The sequence below is a fragment of the Puma concolor genome, chromosome A2 (genome assembly GCF_028749965.1).
Source record: "Puma concolor isolate L17-30 chromosome A2, mPumCon1.1.hap2, whole genome shotgun sequence".
In the NCBI taxonomy this organism is placed as follows: Eukaryota; Metazoa; Chordata; class Mammalia; order Carnivora; family Felidae; genus Puma; species Puma concolor.
Window position 1 is genome coordinate 20723316 of NC_141668.1, and position 23563 is coordinate 20746878.

The following is a 23563-nucleotide window of genomic DNA, read 5'->3' on the forward strand; positions in this document are numbered from 1 at the left end:
ATATCATGCCGGTTTTATGTTCAAAAGCTTATTACAGTGGTCTCCCGTCACAAAGAGTTATGAACAAAGTCCTTTCAGGCACCAAAACCCCACGTGACCTGACCCACGACACTGTACCTCACCCACCAGCTCTCTCTCTCTCTCTCCCTCGCCCTCTCTCTCCAGCACTCTCACCTCTCCCCACCCCATTTTGCTTCAGCCCCACTGGCCTCCTCACTGCTTCCCCCAAACTCCTATCATGTTCTTGCTTCAAGACCTTGCTGCCCCTGCCATGCCTCCTTCCTGGGGCGCTTCTCCTGACTCTCCCTCAGTTTCTGCAGGTGTTGGCTCAAATGTAACCTCAGTGAACTCTGCCCGGCTAGGCCACTGAAGCAGCAACTCGCTATTCTCCCTTCCTTGTTCTTGGATTCTTAAGTACAGCACTTCTTACCATCTGTTAGATAGCATTTTACTAATTTATAGTGGGGTCTCCCTTGACTAGAATGTAAAGCAGAATGTAAACTCCACAAGGACAGGAATTTGTTTGATTCACTTCTAGACCCCAGAGCCTAGAGCAACGCTCAGCACCAAACAGGCACTTTATACAGAGACCAAATCACTGCTGTTAAATAACACCCACTTTCTTTTTCCTGTCGTCTCCTCCTGTAAGTTCCATGAGGACAGGGACAGGTGTTTTCCACTGGTGTCACCCCAGCAGTTAAAACAGAACCAGGCACACAGCCAGCACTCAACAGGTATTTGTTGAATGAATCCTCGTTACTTTTGGCAGAGAGCAGAAAGAAAATTTCAACTCACATCTATACATCCTCAATATCTTGCTGGGTGTGAAATCATGTAGCCCCATGATTATACAATCATCCCCACTTTTACTTTAAAAATACACACACCTACATACACCTAGAGTTTACATACAATCCAAAGTAACAATTAAAAACCAAAAATGACAGGGAAAGATTCGGAAGAAAACATCAGTGTTTCCTTGGTGATAAGAAATGGACTTTCACATTACAAAACTGTCGAATTATACAATAGAAACAAATTCGCTTTCATTTTTCCCCCCAACATTTTTCTGCTCTTACTTATCAATTACTAGAGGCTTTTTGGAAAAGAGCGTTAGCCCTTTCTCTTCCCAATACTGAAGCTAATTCATAACAGAATTGTGTGACATTTACTTTGACAACTGTCTGATGTAACAAACACCAAGTTTTCTTTTTATTTTCTTTCGCTCAAAATTCCAACGTACTTAAAAATGGGGATGGTGGACAGGCTATGGCCACTAAAGTAAATGTGAAATAATCAAGATGAGACTCTTTTCAAAACCAGCCAACACTCTCTAGGCAAAGAGGCTATCGACTCCAAGTGAGAGGGGGTCAAGGCAGAAACCACCACAGCGCTTCCCCTGACATTACGACAAAGTCCTTTCAGCCAAGGAAACAGAGATACCAAACCTTCACCCTTCCTGGGATTCCCCGGGGCAGAGCCAGAAGGTCAGCACCGCTGAACATTCATTTTCTGATTCCTCTCGAGCTTAGTATATTGGGTCAAAATGGACTACAGTTTACTTTAAACTGATCTACAGCTGTACCTAGTTTCACAGATAAATCCATAGGATGAACTCATCATTTGTAAAGGCTAAGAATTATAGTATTCCTTTTGAAAATTCCCAGTTAATTTGACAAGGTAAAGAGGTCAACAAATTGCTTCAAAATAGGTTAAGAGCTTACTGGTTCTCAACCGGTACTCAGAGAGGCTGAAACTATCAACCACATTCTTAGAAGAATAATTTAGGTCTCTGCTTAGAAAATCATAACATAAGGCCTAGAAGACAGAAAAGAAAATGCGGGAAAAAGCTGGGAGCCTAGATATCCCCGGGCGGGCACAAGGCGGGGAAGATACCACCAGGCGGGCACAGTGCAGGGAACTCCCTGACCGATCAACAGCACAGCCAGAGTGCTGCAAATGGTCTGTGCAGCCCTGTGGCCGCAGAGGTGCTGGAAGGGCAGCTGCAGGCTTTTAAGGAGGGGATCAAGCATGAGGCCCTGCATCTCTCACCCAACACCGAACAAGAGGCAGCTAACATATCGGGGTTCCACAAGACAGCTCATTTCAAAAAGGGAGGTTACCACTTAAAAGATGTCTGAAAACCAGCAGCAAGGACCTGAAAGGGAGACCAGCGTTTACATCCTAGTCTGCTGAGTGAGGAAGAGCCATGCCTGGCAAACAAGCAGTGCTAAGTGGTAGCAATTACTGCCATCGGAGTGGTATTAAAAGGAGTGACCCTCGAAACACATGGCCAAAACCATATGACGACGCGACAGCACCTAAAGGTCAGTTCATCCCTCAGGCCAAATATAAAAATACCCTTTATGAGCCCACTTTATCCTTTAGGCAGTAAAGACCTGGTAGCCAGGAACCAAGAGTTTTTCAAGGACCTACTACAAAAAGAAGGAGGTGGGCGGGGAGAGAAAAGGGGGCAAGAAGTAGAAAGACGGGGAGGAAGAAAAAAAGAATGAAAAGAAATTGCTGCAAAATATTAAGAAAATGACAAAATGTAAGTAAGTTAATACATGCTCATCACTACTGAAGAACGATATTCAAGAATGCCAGTATCCATAAATGCATGTTGAAATAATCTGTAAGTTAGGGTTTCTTCTCAAAATCATACCAAGAATGTACAATGACTGCATAGAAATCACAACCAATTTCAAATGAGGGGACACAGTGAAAGCCGAAATTTCAAAAAATTTTTCAACTGCTACAGCAACACACATACACACACACACACACACACACACACACACACACACACACAGTGTGGGATAGGACCAGACGCCATACATTTGATACACAGAAATGGGAGCCTCTAATGCAAGAGGCCCTTCAGTGTCTTCATGTTGAGGCCACCTCCTCCACACCATTTCACACGGCAAGGAGAAGGAGCAGCAGAAGCCGAGGATAAGACATCGGGAAGAGGCAAGCCTGGGATGCCCTCTGTGATCCTCCGCAGCCAGGCTTTCAAAGACACTTGCAAAACTCCTGAAAAGCGTCGTTACACATCACTCACTATGGCCATTCACCACCACCGTGGCACCTCTACAAGCTACTAACGGTAGATGCGGTGCGACAATCACAGGAGGGAAGGAGGCTCACCTGCTTTATTTTATTTCGGGAGTTGGTAATGCGCTCTGTGATGCTCTGGTACGTGCGAATGGCTGTCGTCAACTCTGTGTAGTGCTGTACAATCAACTCATCCAGGTCACGGTCACATTTCTCATAGGCTTCTTCAAGGCGGCCCTTCTCATTTTCTCGGTCTTCAACATCATCACTGGTAGACAGAGTCCTGGTGAAGACAGAGATTATATCAGGCCGAATCAAATTTAAAAGCAAAAAAGGGGGCGCCGGGGTGGCTTACTCTGTTAAGCGTCTGACTCTCGATTTCAGCTTAGGTCATGATATCGCGGTTCGTGAGTTCAAGCCCCGCCATCGGGCTCCATGCTGTTAGAACAGAGGCTGTTTCAGATCCTCTGTCTCTCTCTCTGCCCCTTCCTGGCTGGCATGCTCTCGCGCTCTCTCTCTCTCTCTCTCTCTCTCTCTCTCAAAAATAAACGTTTTTTTTAAAAAATTCATTTAAAAGCAAAACAGTAAAAGACAAGTTAATATGCTGGCACATTCATCTAACTAACTAGGGAGGAAATGAAAACAAGTTACTAACAGAAAATATGAAACCACTTTCATAGCAAATTTCAGTAGCCCATCTAAGTGGATTTGCTATTTGCCTATCCAAGGAGGCTTTCACTCTTTCCCTGGCATACCAATTTTAATCCATTAAGAGGCAGCATGAAGACTCTGGGCGGGTCCTGATCACTTGAGTGAATCCCAGTAATTCCATTCGCCTTATCCGTGGCAAATCTGACCAATGAGACCTAAGGGCCTCCAGGAGTTTTCTTGCAAGATTAATAGGAGGCAGGTCCCTTTTCCCGATTAGTACACAACGCTAAGATACTCAAATATTTCACACACCTTACAACCATGGAAGGGAAAGCCAAGAGAAATGCCGGCTACTGCTGTGACATCATTGGGCCACCAAAGCAGCCAACTCTACACTGCCTTACCTCAGGGCTTCTTGTTAGGGGAGATAACAAACACCCACTGTTTAAGTCACCCTCAACCTGTCTTTTACAAACAGCTAAAAGTGTACTCACTGATAAAATTACTTATACACTGAAGAACTACATTCCAAATAGCTCATTTAAATGAACTAAATTTGGCACAGAGCCCCCAACAGCCCGGAAATAAAGTCATATCGATTCTAAAGTATGTTACAACAACAATAATATAAGCTACACTAGAAGACAATCCCTACGTTTACTATTCTTCCAACAGCACTAATGAGATTGACGTAAATCAACAATAACCAGGGAATGAGATAGATATACTTATTAAAAACCTTTCAATAACTTAGTTTGATATGTGGGCCACAGATCTTTGTTTCTTTTATTATCTTTTTTTGAAAAATTTTTTTATTTAGTGTTATAATCAGCAACAAAAAAACCCTTTTCTCTTATCTGTTGGCTGTGGTAATTTAGAGTTTCATTAAATTCCCTCAGATTTGTCAGCTTATACATTCAGCATAGCTTATTTCATTTATCTTTAATTTAGGAAGGGGGTAGTTTAGGCTCTCAATGATGGATGCAATCAATTATAAGTCCATCAATAGAACTGCTTTCAGAGATGGTCTGTCAGTGAATCAATCACATATCTACTTCCAGATATTCACAAGCAAAATACTGTACAACAGTTTTTTTCCCCAACTGTCATTTAGAGCAAGAGATCTTAATTCATGAGCCACATAATATATAAAACTTCTTTTCCAATTTACAGAGAGATTCAGCAGGCCAGTCTTTGACATCAATCTCACCTCTAAAAAGAATTGTGTAAATGTGTTAGGGATGCCAAGAGACCAGTTCTAGCAGCAAATGGCGGGGACGGGGGTGAGGGAGGTGCAGACAGGACAAGACATATAATGAAGGAAAAGGCAAAGCCTCTAAGGGCTGTGGTGTTCGCTCAGGAAAGCAACGCAGTAGGAACCCCAAGACCTGAAGGAAGGCCCGTATCCTGCCAGATCCTGTATCCTCCTCTGTCAACTGGTGATCATATATCAGACCACCATACCTCCAAGGTTACTTTCAGGGAGAAAGTCCCACACAAGTATCTGACTCAAAACACGAATCAGAGTGGAGAACCTAGGAGGAATATGGCTTCAAAGATGGAGCTATGAATATCACTTGCAATACATAGGTACAGGGAGCTAAGCATGTCTTCCTATTGTTTCTATGATACATAACTTTGCTCTTTAAATCTGAAACCTTCCAGGTTGGTAATCTAAAGTAAAGCACAATCAGAAAAGGCCTTCAATTTATCAGCTGTCCCAAAGGGAAGAGTTCCTAGGTATCTACCTCTCACTTCCCCTTATAACAGCACACAGACACGGATTTGTCAAAGTTACCCTGGATCAGTTTGCCGTCTTTACAATGCTTTGACTTCCTCTCCACCACCATTTGTGGAAGGAAACATGCCAAACGTTTCACATTGTTTACATTAACTAGGAGAATTACCATTAAAGAAAATGTCAGGCCCAGAGAGGACACCTTCCCAGGCATCAGCTGTCACTGTAACACATTACCGTCGCGTTAGGAGTTATTTATGAGATGGAAAGGGTTACTAAAATGAAGATTAAAAGTAAATTGGGTCTATAGGGGATTTTAGCTCCTGTTTTCATTTTTAAAGAAAATATTTGTATAAGGAAATAGCCTGTGCCGGGTTTGCGCCCCTTTAATATTCATCCTCTTAATGTGAGCCGGGCTGAATGACATTCTGCCTTTCGTCAGCAAGAGAGACCAAAACTAAAGTTTTTTGGTTTTTTTGTTTTGTTTTTTTTTTTGTTTTTTTAATTAGAAGGGGAAAAGGCACCAAGGTTAATAATAACAATAATAATAGCCTTTAGGAAGGTTTGTTATAGTGGCCAGAAACCAGCAGTGCTGTGCACCTCATAAAACATATGTTTAACCCTCCTAACGGCCCTTGGGGCGTTGGGGGGAGCCCTCTTGTCATCCTCCCTCTACCTTTTGAATCCTGGCTTCACCATTTACTGCCCATGTGACCTTGGTCGCGGCATCTCATTTTGCTCGCCTACAGAACCCAGACAGTACGGTCACCTTCCTTGGAGGGCTGCTGGTGGGAAGTAAAGGAGATCAAACAAGGCCTGGCAGTCACCAGCACGCAACAAACGGTGGGGACTGTGGCTGGCGATCACTGTCACAGGAACAGCAGTGATGGCAGTAAAGGCAAGAGCAGTGTTCCACGAGGTCATGGAAAGAATATCCTTTGGAGACACAGGTTCGAATTCCATCACCCCCAAAACAGTAGGTCATTCGGCACTGGCCATGAGATTTAACCTCTCTGGCTCACCTTACTCCTCTTTGCCGTCAAGCACTGTGGACAGTCTGAGATTTTATCCTACCCACAAGCTAACGAGTGAGCTAGCCAGAGTTTCATGGATGCTGCTAGAAGACACAAAACTCGTGGGTCAGAAGCAAAGGGCTTTGTCATTCACAGCACAGCAAGAAGCAAGGGCACCAGCATATCTGCAGCAGCCCCCCCACCACCAGGCCCCTAGTCCCAAGATGGTTAGGCAACTGGACCCAAATGCGTGCCTGTATACACTGTGAGTGACTAGACAGGAACCCTCAGCTTAGAAAACTACATCTTCTATACCGGACAGTAAACATGCCTTCCCATTTTTCTAAAGGGACAGATCATCTCTGTCTTCCAAACACCCAAATAAACATCCTTAACAAAGACATTCTCAAACAAAGGGCATTCCGTGCTTTGCTCCTAAGAACTTCAGAAACAGGGGCACCTGGGTGGCTCAGTCAGTTAAGTGTCCTGACTTTGGCTCAGGTCATGATTCTGTGGTTTGTGAGTTTGAGCCCCATGTGGGCTCTGTGCTGACAGCTCAGAGCCTGGAGCCTGCTTCGGATTCTGTGTCTCCCTCTCTCTCTCCCCTTGCCCCGCTCATGCTCTCTGTCTCAAAAATAAACATTAAAAAAAACCTTTTTTTTTTTTAAGAGAACTTCAGAAACAACACAAGGAGAATGGCCCCCAACAATAACAAAACGCCATTCACTGGGTACCTTCAAAGACTGCGTAGTGGACGGCATTTCCAACCCGTTTTCTTTTCTGAGACCAGAAATACAATGTCTCTGCAGATACACAATAAGTATCTGCACAATGACTGAACGATAGACCATAAGAGCAGGCTAGAATTCTAGGGAGAAAGTTTCCAGGCCTGCTACCAAAACCCAGCAAATTTCAGCGTGGAATTAGCTTCCTGGAAGCCAGTCACTTGACCCGGACTGATAGCAGGGTAGGAGAGAACACCTGCCAACGAGGTCACCTTGCCAGCCGGGGCGCGAACCTCTCCCCAGCCTTCTGACGAGCCTCTGTGGCACGGACACGGACAGCTCCCCGGTTCACAAAGCCGTTCACTGCAATTCTTAACAGCTCTCCTTGTTACAAAGCCTTTCATTACAATAAAAGCAGCCTCTTGATGATTTCTACTATCGATCTGAGTTCCACCTTCTTGTGGTGACGGAAGTCTATTCCCTCCTCCGTACAATTTCTCTTTCGATGGCAATGCGCTCTCAGTACTTTTCTCTCAGGTTACATAAACATCTCTAACTGCTTCCACCGTTTCTCCCACAACATGGCTCCCAGGCAGCCCACCATCCTTGTGGATTTGCTCTGAAGTCCCTACAAAAACAGCGAACATTCACATAGAGCTCACTGTACGCTCAGCATTAACCTAAGTGGTTTCCACATAGGAACTCATTTATTCCTGACAACAACCCTAGGAGGTAGGTGCCATTATTACCCCTCTTTTTACAGACAGGAAACAGAGTTGTGCGTTGGAGGCACAGAACTTTTAAGTAGCAGAGCCAGTCCGCAAGCCTGAGCGGTCTGGCCCTTAAAAGCTTCCCTGTCCTGCCTCTCAAGACGTGGTGCTAGAACCGAACACAACATTCCTAATATGCTGTGACCAATCCAAACAGGAAGAGGTGTTTGGTTGTTTTTTAAGTTTTATTTATTTGGAGAGAGACAAAAAGCATGAGTGTGGGGGAGGGGCAGAGAGAGGGAGAGAGAGAGAGAATCCCAAGCAGGCTCTGCGCTGTCAGCGGAGAGCCCGAGGCGGGGCTCGAACTCACGAACCATGAGCTCATGACCTGAGCCAAAATCAGCCCTGAGTCGGACACTTAACTGACTGAGCCACCTGGGTGCCCCAGTAAAAGGCTTCTATATCCGCTAACATGGGTACTATATTTCTAAATGACCAGGCCTAAAAGTACCTGCATTTTTGTAAATATTGAGTCCAAAAATTATCCAAGATCCCACTGACAATAAATGCTGACAAGCCAGCTCTCACTCATCTACTTGGGAAATTTTCAAACGAACCACAAAAATGTACATGCATCCTTGTGTCATACACTCGGGAAAGGGCAGGTGAAAGTGAACACAGGATATTATTTAGTGTCTGTTACGTGCCAGGGATTGCGGTGGTTATTCTGCACACATAATCTAAGACAATACTCAAAACAGTCTGGTGAGATGGTTATCACCACCCTTTCTACAGATAAGGAATCAGAGGAACAGAGAGGTACAGTAACTTGCTCCCACACCCACAGCTAACATCAGACCCGGACTTCAAGCTTATACGCGACTTCAAAGCCCATGCCTTTTGCACTGTGCACGTTATGAACTCCTACTTCCTGTGCTTTCAGCTCCTAATCAAGCTACAGCTCACATGTGAAGAAACGAGTGGATGAGTAGAGATGTGGACAGTACTAAAAAAGCTGCTAAGAGCTCTAACAGTCTTGAGTATGAACAAGAAGTATGAGCTTAAAGACATAAGCAGAGAGGAAACGATTTGAAGTTGCCACCCCAAGATGCATTCACGTTAGCGAATCGCTCTTTAGATTTTTTTTTTCCCCCACTCTTATCTCAAAACCATTATGATTTACAAACTTGCCAAGTTCACGGAGGAACACAAAAGCCTACACTAAATTCTAGTTAGGCCAGACAGAGAGACATTTCTGGATCACCAAGAATTTTTCACTAAGACAGCTCTGGCATTTTGCATGACGAATTGCATCTCTAACCATGACTAATTAATCCCTAGGAAGGAATTTATTTACCTAATGGGCTCAAAAGACCATAGCACACATGTTAAGTTACTGTTTACAGCACTTAGTAGGGACACATACTACATGATTCTAGTGAATTCATAACCATCGGCTCTAAGCAAGCCAGACGCATGAGCGTTAAACCCAAGCTAAAAACCTGCAGATCTAAAACTGAATTTGTCAGTTTCCTCTTTTTATACCAGCTTCTGTGTTTCCATGTAGTCAGTCAAGTGTTTTGAAAGGAAAATAACTAGTCACCATCATGGACTCCTTCTACGGAGCAATTTTGCCTTCACTTCGGACTTAATAGAGTAATGGAGTCCAGACATGGGAAAAGCACACAAAAGTTGCTATTACTCTTAAAAAAAGACAAAAGTGAGATCAAGTAACAGAAAAAGCACACCTATAAAAATAAGGTTAGTCACCCAAAGGTAACCCATCACTCAAGAGAAACAATAACCTTCAATCAAAGACAAATGAGAGGATGCAACAAAGAACCACAAACCAAAAATACTACCATTTGGAATGTACCAGAAGTTTTTCCTCTTCCCTTCATATATGTCAACCATGAGGCATTTATAACTTTCAAGCTCTTTGAACTTGGGCAAGTCAACTTCTGTGGGTTTCTTCCCTTGTCAGACAGACAAGATAGTAAGTGTACCTGCCTCACCAAGTGGTTGTGATTGGCAAAGTCCATGAATGTGCTTGGTGAAATAAAAAGTGCCATTGACGTGTGGGCTGATACATTATTAGGAACCAAATACATCATCTGTGAATCACAACACTGTTAGCCCAAAGCCTCCCCCCATTCGAAAGTTCCTGAAGATATTTATTCACAAACTGAGGTCAGACCTTTTCTTTATATTCTTCTGGTGCGTGGCACATTAAAAGTGCTTAGGAAAAGCTAAATAATGAGCAGCAGCAAGATACAGGATCTGAAGGGGTCAGGGAGGGCAGTTCCTTGCCGGAAGAAACAATTGCTACTAAATTATCTCGCGCAAAGAAATGCCTGCTCAGAAATCTCTAGGAAAGGACGAATAATAGTTACAGCGACCCTATTTAGTTCATTTAGTCATTCAACTAATAGTGATTAAACACCTACTACTTGGCAGGTGAATAAAGCCAATCCCTCCCTCAGTAAACTTACATTCTCGTGGGAGAAGCAGGTGATACAAGAGAAATACAGAATACACGGCAGCCCGGGAAGAAGCAGCTATGGAAAAAAGAGGGACGGTAGGAGGAGTGGAACTGTATTACACAGGAGGCCAGAGAACCTCTCAGATAAAGATGGCATTTGACCAGAGCTTTCTAGAAATGGGGGAAAGAGAGGGGACACTATCTGGGGAAGCGGATTCCAGAGAGAAGGGAAGATGCACAGACTCTCAAGATGCACAGGGGATTGTTTGGCCTGTTCAAGGAAGAAGGAATGGCAGGCAAGTCCGTGTGGCTTCAGAGAAGCAAGGAAGGGGACAGTGATAGACATGAGATCAGGTAGGAAGCCGGGAGCCAGAAAAGGGACACCTTTGTGGACTTGTACTCTAAAAGTGTTCTTTGATGCCACCTGGGGATTAGCACCCAAACAAAGAATGACAGCTTTTGGGGTGCCTGGCTGGTTCAGTCGACTGAAGAGCGTGTGACTCTTGACCTCAGGGTCATGAATTCGAGCCCCATGTTGGGTGGAGAGATAACTAAAAAAATAAAAACTTTAAAAAACAATGATAGCTTTCAACCAGTATTCTTTTTTTCTTTTCTTTTTTTTGAGAGAGAGAAAGAGAGCGAGCTTGTGCATGCACATACATGGAGGGGCAGAGAGAGAGAGAAAATCTTAAGCAGGTTCCATGCCCAGCACAGAGCCTGATGCAGGCTCAATCTCACAAACCGTGAGATCATGACCTAAGCCAGAACCAAAAGTCAGATGCTTAACCGAATGAGCCACCCAGGCACCCCTCAACCAGTATTTATTAGTGAATACTGAATGGCGAATATTCAACAATATTTCAAGTTTCATTTTACTTCTCTCCAACCTCTTCCAAAAAGGATTGGAGATCATTTGTACAAGAATATAGAAAATATCAATGAGAAAACAGAACTAGTTAAGGAGATACAGGACAAAACAATGCCACATGAATGCAGAACACAGGTATGCAGGTCATACCCAAACAAACACAGCTGATATGAAATCAGCCCTCAATCTAACTGTGAGTTTCCTAGCCATGCAAAAAGTGAAATGTAGCTAAATAATTCTCATTATCAAAAGTATAGATTCCAGTTCCTTTGCTGAGGAAGCACACTTTAAGCTAGTCCTAAATTCTAAAAGAAATTTTTCACTTAAAACAAGGAAGAGGGGCGCCTGGGTGGATCAGTTAGTTAAGCGTCTGACTCTTGCTATCAGCTCAGGTCATGATCTCACGGCTCATGAGATCAACCCCCATGTCAGGCTCTGCGCTGACAGTGCAAAGCCTGCTTGGTAATCTCTCTCTCCCTCTCTCTGTTCTTTCTCTCTCTCAAAATAAATAGATAAAAACTTAAAACAACAACAACAACAACAACAACAACAAGGAATACAATATACAATACAGTGAACAATGTCTTCAACCACCTTGTAAATACAAATTTTATATGGTCAGTTCTTCTAAATCCCTTCAAGAACAGAACATTAAAACACAACTCAGACCTAGAGATTGTGACTCTGAACATAATCCTAACATGAAGATTTCCAATGATCCATTTTAATCTAAGGATAGAATTGGGGGAATTTACAGGATGAAATGAATCAAACCATGTTTCATTAATTTCCTCCTCTCAGAAAGCCCTTTGATAGTTCAAGCTGACCAGAGAGCAGTTCTTTGAAGAGCATCAACAGTACAAGTATTTGTATTAAAGGGTTAGTAGGGGACTGTTAAATATTACAAGCCAGAAAAGCAAGTAGAAAGGTTGACGACCAGTCAGGAAAAATTAGTGGCCTGCCCAGGACTCTAGACTCAAGACCACCTTTGGTGATAACAGGCTATCACTCTGGAAGCCTTTTAGGGTATTTTAACAAAGTAATAAGAGTCCCCAGAGTACAAGCTGTTATAGACTGAATTGAGACATAGCCCTACCACTACCAAATTTATGTTGAAGCACTAACCCCCAATGTGACTCTTTGGAGATTAGGGTGTGTAAGGGAGGTCATTTGGATGGGGCTTTAATGAGGTAACCAACTCTGACTGGTACATTGATCTTGGAATTCTAGCCTCTAAAACTCTGAGAAAATAAATTTCTGTTTAGGCCACTCAGTCTGTGTTTTGTTATGGCAGCTCGAGCAGACTTATACACCACCCTGCAAAACACAGGCAGTATTATTTTGGTTTGCTAAAATCTCAAGGCAGATGTTATCGGTCATACCCCTTAGCCACAGCAACACGGATTCTCCACAAATCCTCAAGAATTAACTGCCTAATACAGCCTCAGATAACTAACCTGCTAGAAGAAATATTTAATGTAATACACCTGAATTCTGGTGACCCCTGCAGAACAATTAGTATTAAGTCATGCTATCTGAAAACAGTTAATATGCTTAAGTATTTACTAAGGGCATTCCTTGTTGGTATCCAGTGACCTCTCCTCCAGGAATAATAAAAACAACTGATGTAAATCCCTTCAAACAACTCAGAAAAACTAATCACAAGTAAGGTCCCACATATCCAAAAATCACTTACTTATCAGGAAGCTACAGCTGTTCAAAGCACAATCTACAGCAGGAATCAAAACTCAGTGATATCCTTCCTGGGAAATAAGGCCTCTTAGAGAAGCTAGCAGTCTCTGAGCCCTTGTACTTTTTCCTCATGAGGCACCTGAACCCCTCAACCTGTACCACCTTCACTCTTGTCAGGGCAATCCTAATGAATTTTTTTTAATCACATAATGGAAAGAGCACCAGACAAGGGGTCCTCTTTATTTACAAAATAGAATAACACATTGTCATAAGGCAAAAAGTAAGTATTTTTAAACCCCAAAACACAAGGATTAACTAGTTTCGGACCCTCACTCCAAACAGGAAAAAAAAAAAAAAAAAACCATTAGCTTACTGAGCTTTCTAGAATATTCCTTTTGGTTATTGATCCCAAGACAGAAAAAAAAAAACCCTAGAACAGACATGATTCTTGAAAACATGCATCCTATTTTCTTTCCCAAACTGCTTTTAAACAAAAACATTTAGGTTACACTATTAGATGATCTACTTAGCCCTTATTTCAAAGTCTGAGAGTCAGATTTTCTTTTCCTTTAAAGCATGAAACAACGAACCTAAGAAATGCCTGACAGTAACATGTCAGCAGGGGAACTAAAGCCAGTTCTACATAAGAGTAGAGTGTAACTCCAAACTAAAGAAGAGGAAAAGAGATCAAGAATATAAAACAACTTGAGAAGTGGTCTTCAAAGCCTATTCTACTATGCAGAGCACTTTGTATATGATGAATCGTCTATAAATGGTCCAATGAATTATAATAAAAGGGAGAGAGACCCTCGTAATTCTGAGTTTGCATGGAAAAAAATCAGACATTAAATATTTGAGATGTGTATCACTATATAATCACATAAGATATGGCTTCACTCAAAGCATAACCGAATCTACATTACACTTTTTAATCCGATTTTATTATATTCAATTATACACTGTGACGGCTTGTTTCTTAATTATGTCTTATTAGATCCCACAAAATACAAGATAATCCCATCCCAACTGATAGCAATTCATGATGACAAGTCTTCTGAAAAACTTTTTGGATGCATAAAAACAACATCCCTTAATTCGCTACTAAGATTCATTTAATATCAAGTGACAGCAAACAATTTCTGCTTTAAAGTCAATTGAAAATTCACTGGTGTCTTGCTTCAGACAGCACTTAGGGCCAATTACTACACCCAACACATGCGGTTTTTCAATATTTCAATTAACTCGGTTATACAAAATACTTCTGGGGGCCAAAAGCTCTAAATCTTATAACCAACAGAGAAGGGCATTATCTAAAATTAAGTAAAATCAGCCTCACTAAAGCATAAAACTGAATCCAGGATTGACAGAGTCCTTTTGAAATCCACCCCCTACCCTCACTTAACCAGCACTATCTCTTTTCCCACTTGAGCTTGAAGCTCCACATGCTCCCTACAGCCTTCTCCACAGGGATCTTATTTTTCATCCCCCATGGAAGGCTCCTGTGACTACCACACATTACGGCATTTGGTCATTTTCAAGGCGTAGGCTACTTCCCTAACGTGGAGATTCTGGCGAGTTCCTCAGAAATCACATTTTAGAAGACAAAAGTAGGTGTTGCGTGGCACTAGGTTATCTTGGAAATTCCGGATTACCCAAATTGAAGCAGGTTTCTTAACTACCGACATCCGAGAGACTTTAACACGTCTGTGCGCGAGGGAGGGAGAGCAGAAGCTGGGTGGACGAGACGTGAAGAGTATGTAGTATCTCTTAGATTTGTCCACAGACCCTTGTAATGCCCTTCCCTCCCTCTCCCCAGGACCCACATATAAACACACCCACACATTGTCATGAAATTTTCAAACACGTACAAAAACCAAGAGACTCCTCAAATAACCCAGCTTCAATAACTGTGAACACATCCCAATCTTGTTATACCCTAACTTCGACCCTCAACCCCCATGATTTTGAAGCAAATACTAGACATGATATTTTTACTGGTATATATTCAGTATGTATCTCTCAAAATTAAAAGAAGAGTCTCAATTCCAGTGTAATTTATATACCGTTATATTGGTTTCTGATGTACATACAGCGATCCAACAAGTCTATCCATCACTCCGTGCTCATAACAATAAATGTATTCTTAATCCCCTTCACCTACTTCACCCATCCTCCCACTCACCTTCTCTCTGGCAGTTAGAAGGCTGTGTTTCTTTTGTCTGTCTTTTTCCATGTTCAATTGTTCTTTTACTTAAATTAAGAATATTTTTGGGGCGCCTGGGTGGCGCAGTCGGTTAAGCGTCCGACTTCAGCCAGGTCACGATCTCCCGGTCCGTGAGTTCGAGCCCCGCGTCAGGCTCTGGGCTGATGGCTCAGAGCCTGGAGCCTGTTTCCGATTCTGTGTCCCCCTCTCTCTCTGACCCTCCCCCGTTCATGCTCTGTCTCTCTCTGTCCCAAAAATAAATAAACGTTGAAAAAAAAAAAAAAAAGAATATTTTTGTAAACATAGCCAAGATACCATCGTCTCCGCTTTAAAAAGTTAATGCTAATTGGTTTACCTTATTTCCCCCAAGTAAATTACATCCTAAAGGCTACCCAATTTGCATTCAAAACACCTGCTAATCTTAAGATGGAGGTTCTGCCAAGGTGGGTAGGTGGTGACTGAGTCTGCACTTTTTTTTTTTTGAGATTCTGAATTTTTAAAAACACGCAAGTGATATTTTTGAGTATAAAAATGACGTCTCCCATAATATTTAGCACAATGATAGGCACCAAATTTTGAATGGAAAAACACGTTTTTGAACTATGTGCCACTTTATTTTTTGCAAGGGCTATATAAAAACTTTTAAAACAATAAACGTCAGGAAAGGTTCTCCCAAGGAACTTAAAACATTAAGTTTGCCTACCATGTCAAATAGTCACAAGAACCTCCCTGTTAAATGGTAGTTCCCGTGTTTTTCAAGGCGAATTCCCAACACATAAAGGACGGGCTACTGAAAAGAGCAGAACTCATTTCATGGCTTGAAAAGCAGTTAACAATGTAAGGAGCAGAGTAGAAGATGATAGAGAACAGCCCCCACCACTGCAAACTGAAAAATGCGAGCACAGATTGCAAACTTCCAAATGCAAGCAAAAACAAAAAGCAAAACAAAACCACCACCAACAAAAATAATCTACGCTGTGCCACCCAAAGAAAACCAATTACCAGCTCTATGAGAGCTCAGGCTGCGACGAACAATACTATCACAGGCATTAAACAAAACAAAAAAAACTATACCCTCAAAAACAAATACATAAACAGATGCAAAATAGTTCTAAAGCATTTCTAGGAGTTCTGAAGGCAAAGTTCCTGGAAAAAATATTATATGAAGTGAAACTTTTTAGCTGCTTAATTAAACGCTCTGCAAAATACTGCAAAAATCAGGCCATCAGGGCTGAGATACCTACCTCACTCTCCTGCCATACCTTCAGACAGCACATCTGATTACCTTATTCTTCCTCTCTGGGCATATGCAGCTGATGAAATCGGACCGATGAAAAATCAAACTTTAGAGATATTTTTCAAAATAGTAAGCCCTGATGGACTTCCACTTCTGGCCGAGATGAAATGACAGGAACTAAATTTACCCTAGCATCTGAAAGTAACAACAACAACCAAAAAAACCCAATTTTGAAACCTTAAACATGAAGGCAGTTAAGAGTTTGCAGGGCTGGTGACAGAGGAAAGAGAACTGCACAGGGCACTCTGGAGATCTGGAGAAGGGCTCCCTTAAAGCTCCCGCTGACCATCATCAGCACATGCATGAAAGGAAATAACCCAAGGCCAGGAATAGAACCACCAGTAAGGATTAGTGGACACAGTATCTGAAATCACACACAGCCAGAGTGAAAAATCTCATGATTCACAGAGCACTGGGTGGAGTATTCAAAAGGATTTTGCAACAGAAGTGAGACAAAATTGGCGCTAAACCAAATGCTGCTCTGCTCCCAATGAGCAAAACTTAAAATAAGACCTGAAAGGACCACAGTTTCCAAGCAACCTAACCACATCCCAGAACAAAACTCAGGAATATTTACAGGAAAACAAAGACATCCACTACCAGTACCCAAAAAGGTAAAAATCACAGTATATAGTATCCAAAAGGTATAGAAGAATGTAAAACGGGGGGGTGAGATAATCAACTGAAAGTAACCCAAAAATGACACAGATGACAAAATTAGTAAAGAAGAGCATTAAAACCATTATACCTGTTTCCATAGTTCAAGAAGCTATAGGAAAGACTGACATGTAAGGAAAGCTATTAATGATTTTTTTTTCTTAAAAAACCCAAATCAAACTTCTAGAGCCCCTAACTACAATCTAATAAAAATTACATCACATAGGATTAACAACAGATTGGAAATTGTAGAAAAGATGAACTTGAAGACACAATAATGGAAATGATACTAAAAAAAAAAAAAAAAAAAAAAAAGACTGGGTGTGAAAACACTGAAGTAGCCTGTAAAATAAATCTGACCAACAATACGTGTAACACTTACACGATGAAATCCATTTAAAAACTGCTGAAATTAATTAAAGAGATACACCTGTTCAGGGATAAGACAACTCACAGCTGTCAATTCTCCCATATTAATCTGTACATTCAATGCAATCCCAGCCAAAATCCCAGCATGTTTTATTGTAGAAATTGACTAATTCAAAGATTAATATGGAAAAAAATAAAAAATAAAATTGATACAGAAATGGACCTAGAATAGTGACAAAAACTTTTAAGAAATACAGTACAGTTGGAGAACATATACTGCCTACAAGACTTATAAAAGCAACAATCAAGACTTTGTAGGGACACCTGGGTGACTCAGTTTGTTGATCAGCCGACTCTTGATTTTAGCTCAGGTCATGTTCCCAGAGTTCATGGGATCAAACCCCGTGTCAGGCTCTGCACTGAATATGAAGCCTGCTTAAGATTCTCTCTCCCTCTCTCTCCCTCTCCCTCTCTCTCTCTGTCTCTCTCTGCCCCTCTCCCCTGCTCGCACTGTCTCTCTCTCTCAAAAAAAAAAAAGACTGTGTGGCTGTTGTGTAATAATGTTATCAAGATAAATAGATGAATGGAACAGACTAGATAATCAAGAAAGAGACCCGCACTGGTCAAATGATTTTTGACAGAGGTGCAAAGAAATTCAGTGAAGAAAGCATAATCTTTTTAGCAAATGGTGCTGGAATAACAGGATACTCTCACACAAAATACGAAGTGGAAAGAAATGGACAGGGATGCTGGAAATGTTCACCTCTACCTTGATGTGGGTAGTGGTTACACAAGTTAAAATTCATCAAGACATATACTTAATATGTATACACTTTACTATATGTATATATACCTCAAAAAGTGAGACAAATAAAGTGAGCATACAAGTCAGCATATAAAGATCCTGTATCTATTTAAAAAATTATTTCTATCTATACACCCAACATTTCATACCCACACAGAGACAGAGAAATGTCTACAATTAGGTACAGCTAATATCAATGATGGCTAGTAATTTACAAAGGATAAAGTTTGGAATAATTTTCATCTTCCATCTTGCTGCATTTCCAGTGTTTGAACTCTTTATATGAATGTGTATTATTTTTATAACAATTTTTAAACACTGGAAGCAAATTTCTTAATAATTTTTAATTCTGGGTAAAGAGAATGAGTTTATATTTTTCTTCTCTGTAAGTTTCCATATTTTTTGATTTCCCCACTTAGAAAATGTATAATTACAGGGGTGCCTGAGTGGCTCAGTCAGTTGAGCATCCCACTTCGGTTCAGGTCATGATCTTGCTGTTCATGGGTTCGAGCCTTGCATGGGGCTCTAAGCTGACAGCTCAGAGCCTGGAGCCTGCTTCAGATTCTGTCTCCCTCTCTGTCTCTGCTCACACTCTGTCTCTTTCAAAAATAAATAGACATTTAAAAAAATTTTAATGTATAATTACAAGGACTACACAGCAATACAAAAAAATTTTGTTATGCTAAAAAAAAAATTAAGCTTGTTATAATTACAAGTATTAAATCTCTGTATGTACCTAAACAGAATCCACACACAAACCTTAAAAAGAAAATAGGTATTATTTGGGAAGAAGATTGTTGGATTTTTTTTTATGACTTTTTTTTTTTTTACCACCTTTTGTGATGCAATTTTTATAAAGGAAAATGAGGAAAGCTACAATGACAAGTGTGCACAAGAAGAGAACAAAAGGCATGGAATGTTGTTCACAATCCCACATGTGTCCAACAATGGAGAAAAAAGATCATCTTTCCAACAAATGGTGCTGGACATCCACGTGCAAAAAAAAAAAGAAAGATCTAGACACAGATTTTACAGCCTTCACAAAACTTAACTCATACCAGATAACAGTCCCAAATATAAGACAAAATATAAAGCCCCTAGAAGTTAATATTGGAGAAAATTTAGACGATTTGGGGTATGGCATAGACTTCTTATAGTTTATTTGAGAGAGCCCACGTACATGCACACAGGGGAGAGGCAAAGAGAGGGAGAGAGAGAATCCCAAACAGGCTCCACAGTGTCAACACGAAGCCCAAAGCCGGGCTCGATCTCACAAAACATGAGATCATGACCTGAGCTGAAGCCAAGTCAAACACGTAACCAACTGAGCCATCCAGGCAACCCGGCACAGACTTTTTAGATACAACACCAAAGACATGACCCACGATGGAAATCACTGATGAGCTGGACTTCGTGAAAATTACAAACTTCTGCTCTGGGAAAGACTATGTCAAGAGAATGAAAACACAAGATCGGGAAAAAATATTTGCAAAACACGTATACTCACATGCATCCAACTAAGACATGCAACTACGTGACAGTGAGACAAATACTACCCTCTTACTCATAACAGAGTTAATAAAGAAAGACAGTCATCAAAAACATCCAGTTCCTGGCCAGGGCCAGGGTAAACAGTTACACTACCACACCACTTGTGGGGGTGTAAATTACCATCTTCCCAGAGGACATTTTGACTCTGTCAAAATACAAAATGTGCATATACTCAGATGTAGCAATTCCTCTGCTACTGCCATGATTTTACACCATGGATATGGCTCTCAGAGGTACATGAATGCTCACTGCAATGCATTTTTAACAGAAGACGAAAAGGGGAAAAAAAAAAAACTTAAGTGTTACAAAAGGGGTGGGAAAGAGACCACCAATTAAATAGATTATGGGGTGCCATATGACAGAACGCGACATCGCCCCTGAAAAAAGATTGAATAGATTAATACGTGCTGCTAGAAGAGATCTCCAAAATAGAGAAAAATAAGCCAACGAACAAAGGTTCAAAATTATACATAGTATGACCCCAATTGTTTAAAGAATATATAACACATAATTTTCATGAATATTCCTTTAAGTGCATATAATTTCATAAATAATATTATATATTAACATATTAAATATTAAAAAATGGGGCACCTGGGTGGTTCAGTCGGGTAAGCATCCAACTCTTGGTTTCAGTTCAGGTCATGATCTCACGGTTCATGAGATCAAGCCTTGCATCGGGCTCTACGCTGTCTCGAAGCCTCCTTAGAATCCTCTCTCCCCCCTTCTCTCTGCCCCTCCCCCACTCGTGCTCTGTCGCTCGCTCTCTCTCAAAATAAATAAACATTAAAAAAAGAAAAAATATTAAAGAATATACATTCTTGTTTAAAGATCATACATTCACACACACTTAAATAGTTTCTATTTTCCTCAAAGAACCAAACGACACTTAACAGAGATATTTCAGGGAAGAGATGAACAGGGAGAAAAGTCTTCGGTTTTTATTTTGTTCCTCTTGAAATATTTGCATTTTCTAAATATGTAACTGATTTTTGAAAATTATACCTGTGATTTCAGAAAATCATACAATTTGTTAATGGCAAAAGGGGTTACCTAGACAAAGTGATTATAGGCTTTTCAATTTGCTCGTTTATAAACTTCCTGTCCTTAACCTAATAAATATTTTGTGTTTTACGTCTGCTTATATATATTTCATATGTACACGTAAGAGTACATATACTGAAATCTAGCTTCTTTGGCTGACTCCCAAATTATCAATAATTGCCATCTTAATTCAGCTACAGAAGGTTTTTTGGTTACATTCACACCAAACTGGGAAGGAGATTTCTGACAGAAAACTAACATCCTATCCCGGTTGCTATCTGGCAAACATTACAATCAAGTTTCTCACCAGATCTCGCTCTCCCTCTCCCTCTCCTCTCTCTCTCTCCCTCTCTCTCGCTCTACTAACTACACCTCAACTCCCACCAAAAACTGACCGCACCTATCTACTCTAAGTAGTGGCTTGGAAAAAACCTGACCCAGCACCCAACATTACATACCCCTCTCTGCCTCAAGGCCTTCAGGAAATCCCCGTGTTAAAAACGACACATGAGGTTGGAAACTAAGACATGGGTTCCCAAGATATTAATTCTTCACATTTCACAGAAAAAAATAAGCGGGGGGGAGGGGGATTATTTTGCCTCTTATATCCACATATGCTGTTGGATGTGGCAGGACTTCGAGAAAAAAGCGTTTAGTCTCGAGAGAGCCTAGCAGTGATGTTTAAATGGTACCACATTGCTAGGGCCAAGACGCCCCAGGATGCAGAGAGAGCGGGGAACCCTAAAAACCACAATGAGCCTGGCTCAGATGAAGAGAGGAGGGGCCACCGCAAACAGCGCTAACCACTTAGCACAACTTCCAGGCCTCCGCTCTGAACACAGTGACCACGTTCCCTTCTGCCACAGACTGTGCCATGGACCTCAAAGCTGTTTGTTCAAAGCTCTGATCAGAGCCCGGACCCCTTCAACAAAGCGGGCTTTGAATTACGTACGGGGCTGACCAAAAACACTCTCTGAGGAGGAAGGGAATTTAACAGGTGTCTACAATAAAGGATTTCCCAAGTTTTTGAAATCCCAACTTCTGTGAAGACATGAAAGTTGGTGACACCGTGGGCCTTCAACTGCCTTCAAACCTCCTTGACATCTGTAGCCAGAGTCTGTCTACAAAAGCTCCGCTCTGAGGTTCCGGTAAGGTCACCTCAAGCCACAGCCAAAGTTTGGCTTCCCAATTAAATGGTCTATTAAAGGCCAACTTGCAAGGAGAAGTGAGTCAACATTTAATTGGAAAGCAAATCACCTAACAGTAAGCGGTAGACACATTTCCCAATTAAAAATCTGACAAGAACTCACAAAAATAAAATAGCATCTCCAAAATGCCATTCTGCTTACTTCTCATTTAGAAAGGCTGCCTGTTTCGACATCACACCAAACAAGAGGTTAGGGGGTAGGAATCAATAAAAAAGTAGGAAAATGCTGTGTGTGCACACACACGTGTAAAACTGTCCAAACTTACATCAGCAGGTAATCACGACCCTGTCCACCCAATTAGTTCCATCTCAAAGGGCCAGCGGCAAGACTTTAAGCCAAAAGCTGCAGTTAGAGGAGTGGCCTCCGACAGACTCAGTCCCAAGCACTGTCTGTCTCCTCATCAAAGCCCCACTTCCCAGCCTGAGGACCCAGCAATACCCCGGGAGCCCACCCTTTGAAACCTCTGATTGACCTGAAATCTTTTTCCCCAGTACTTTTTTTTAAAAGGCTAAGAATTGGGGCGCCTGGGTGGCTTGGTCGGTTAAGCGTCCGACTTCGGCTCGGGTCATGATCTCACGGTCCGTGAGTTCGAGCCCTGCGTCGGGCTCTGTGCTGACAGCTCAGAGCCTGGAGCCTGTTTCCGATTCTGTGTCTCCCTCTCTTTCTGCCCCTCCCCTGTTCATGCTCTGTCTCTCTCTGTCTCAAAAATAAATAAACGTTAAAAAAAAATTTTTTTTTTAAATAAATAAAAGGCTAAGAATTGCATTTTACGAGTCTCAAGGTTCTTAAATAACCACCTACCAAACATAACATTTTCATTACAACTACACTATACTTCTTGAAGCTATTTTGTTTTTCAAATGCTTTAAAGTGGTGGTCGGGGGGCGCCTGGGTGGCGCAGTCGGTTAAGCATCCGGCTTCAGCCAGGTCACGATCTCGCGGTCTGTGAGTTCGAGCCCCGCGTCAGGCTCTGGGCTGATGGCTCGGAGCCGGGAGCCTGTTTCCGATTCTGTGTCTCCCTCTCTCTCTGCCCCTCCCCCGTTCATGCTCTGTCTCTCTCTGTCCCAAAAAAAATAAATAAAAAAACGTTGAAAAAAAAATTAAAAAAAAAAATAAATAAATAAAGTGGTGGTCGATCACACCAGCAAAATAGTTATTTAACTAGTTGGCACCACAGCAGGAAACAGTGATGAGATTTGGCCATTCCCCATGTCTATATCTACTGTATCTTTAGGTCGAACCCTTACCCACCTGTAGTTTCCTTATGCTGTTCCAACTCAGAGAGAGAGCATTAAATATATATGTGTTATGCTAATGCCCAATAAGAAATACAAATAACTGTTTTTTACACATCTGAACAAAAGAACTGATGGAGAATTTTTAACACTCACTATTCAAAAAAAAAAACTGCTCAGTGACATAAAAAGAGAAATAAAGAGAAATAAAGCCCAACTAATCAAATTTTTCAAAGGACTATCACTGACAAATCATTT

General features: G+C 41.5%; 1 protein-coding gene across 1 annotated transcript in view; it reads right to left on the reverse strand.

Annotated features, from left to right (window-relative positions):
- The window catches only part of EXOC4 (exocyst complex component 4), a 765046-nt gene that overhangs the window by 737739 nt on the left and 3744 nt on the right, over nt 1-23563 (reverse strand). The window contains exon 2 of the mRNA XM_025930053.2: nt 3151-3340. Coding sequence (XP_025785838.1) covers nt 3151-3340 — 190 coding nt within the window. The remainder of the gene's footprint in view (nt 1-3150; nt 3341-23563) is intronic.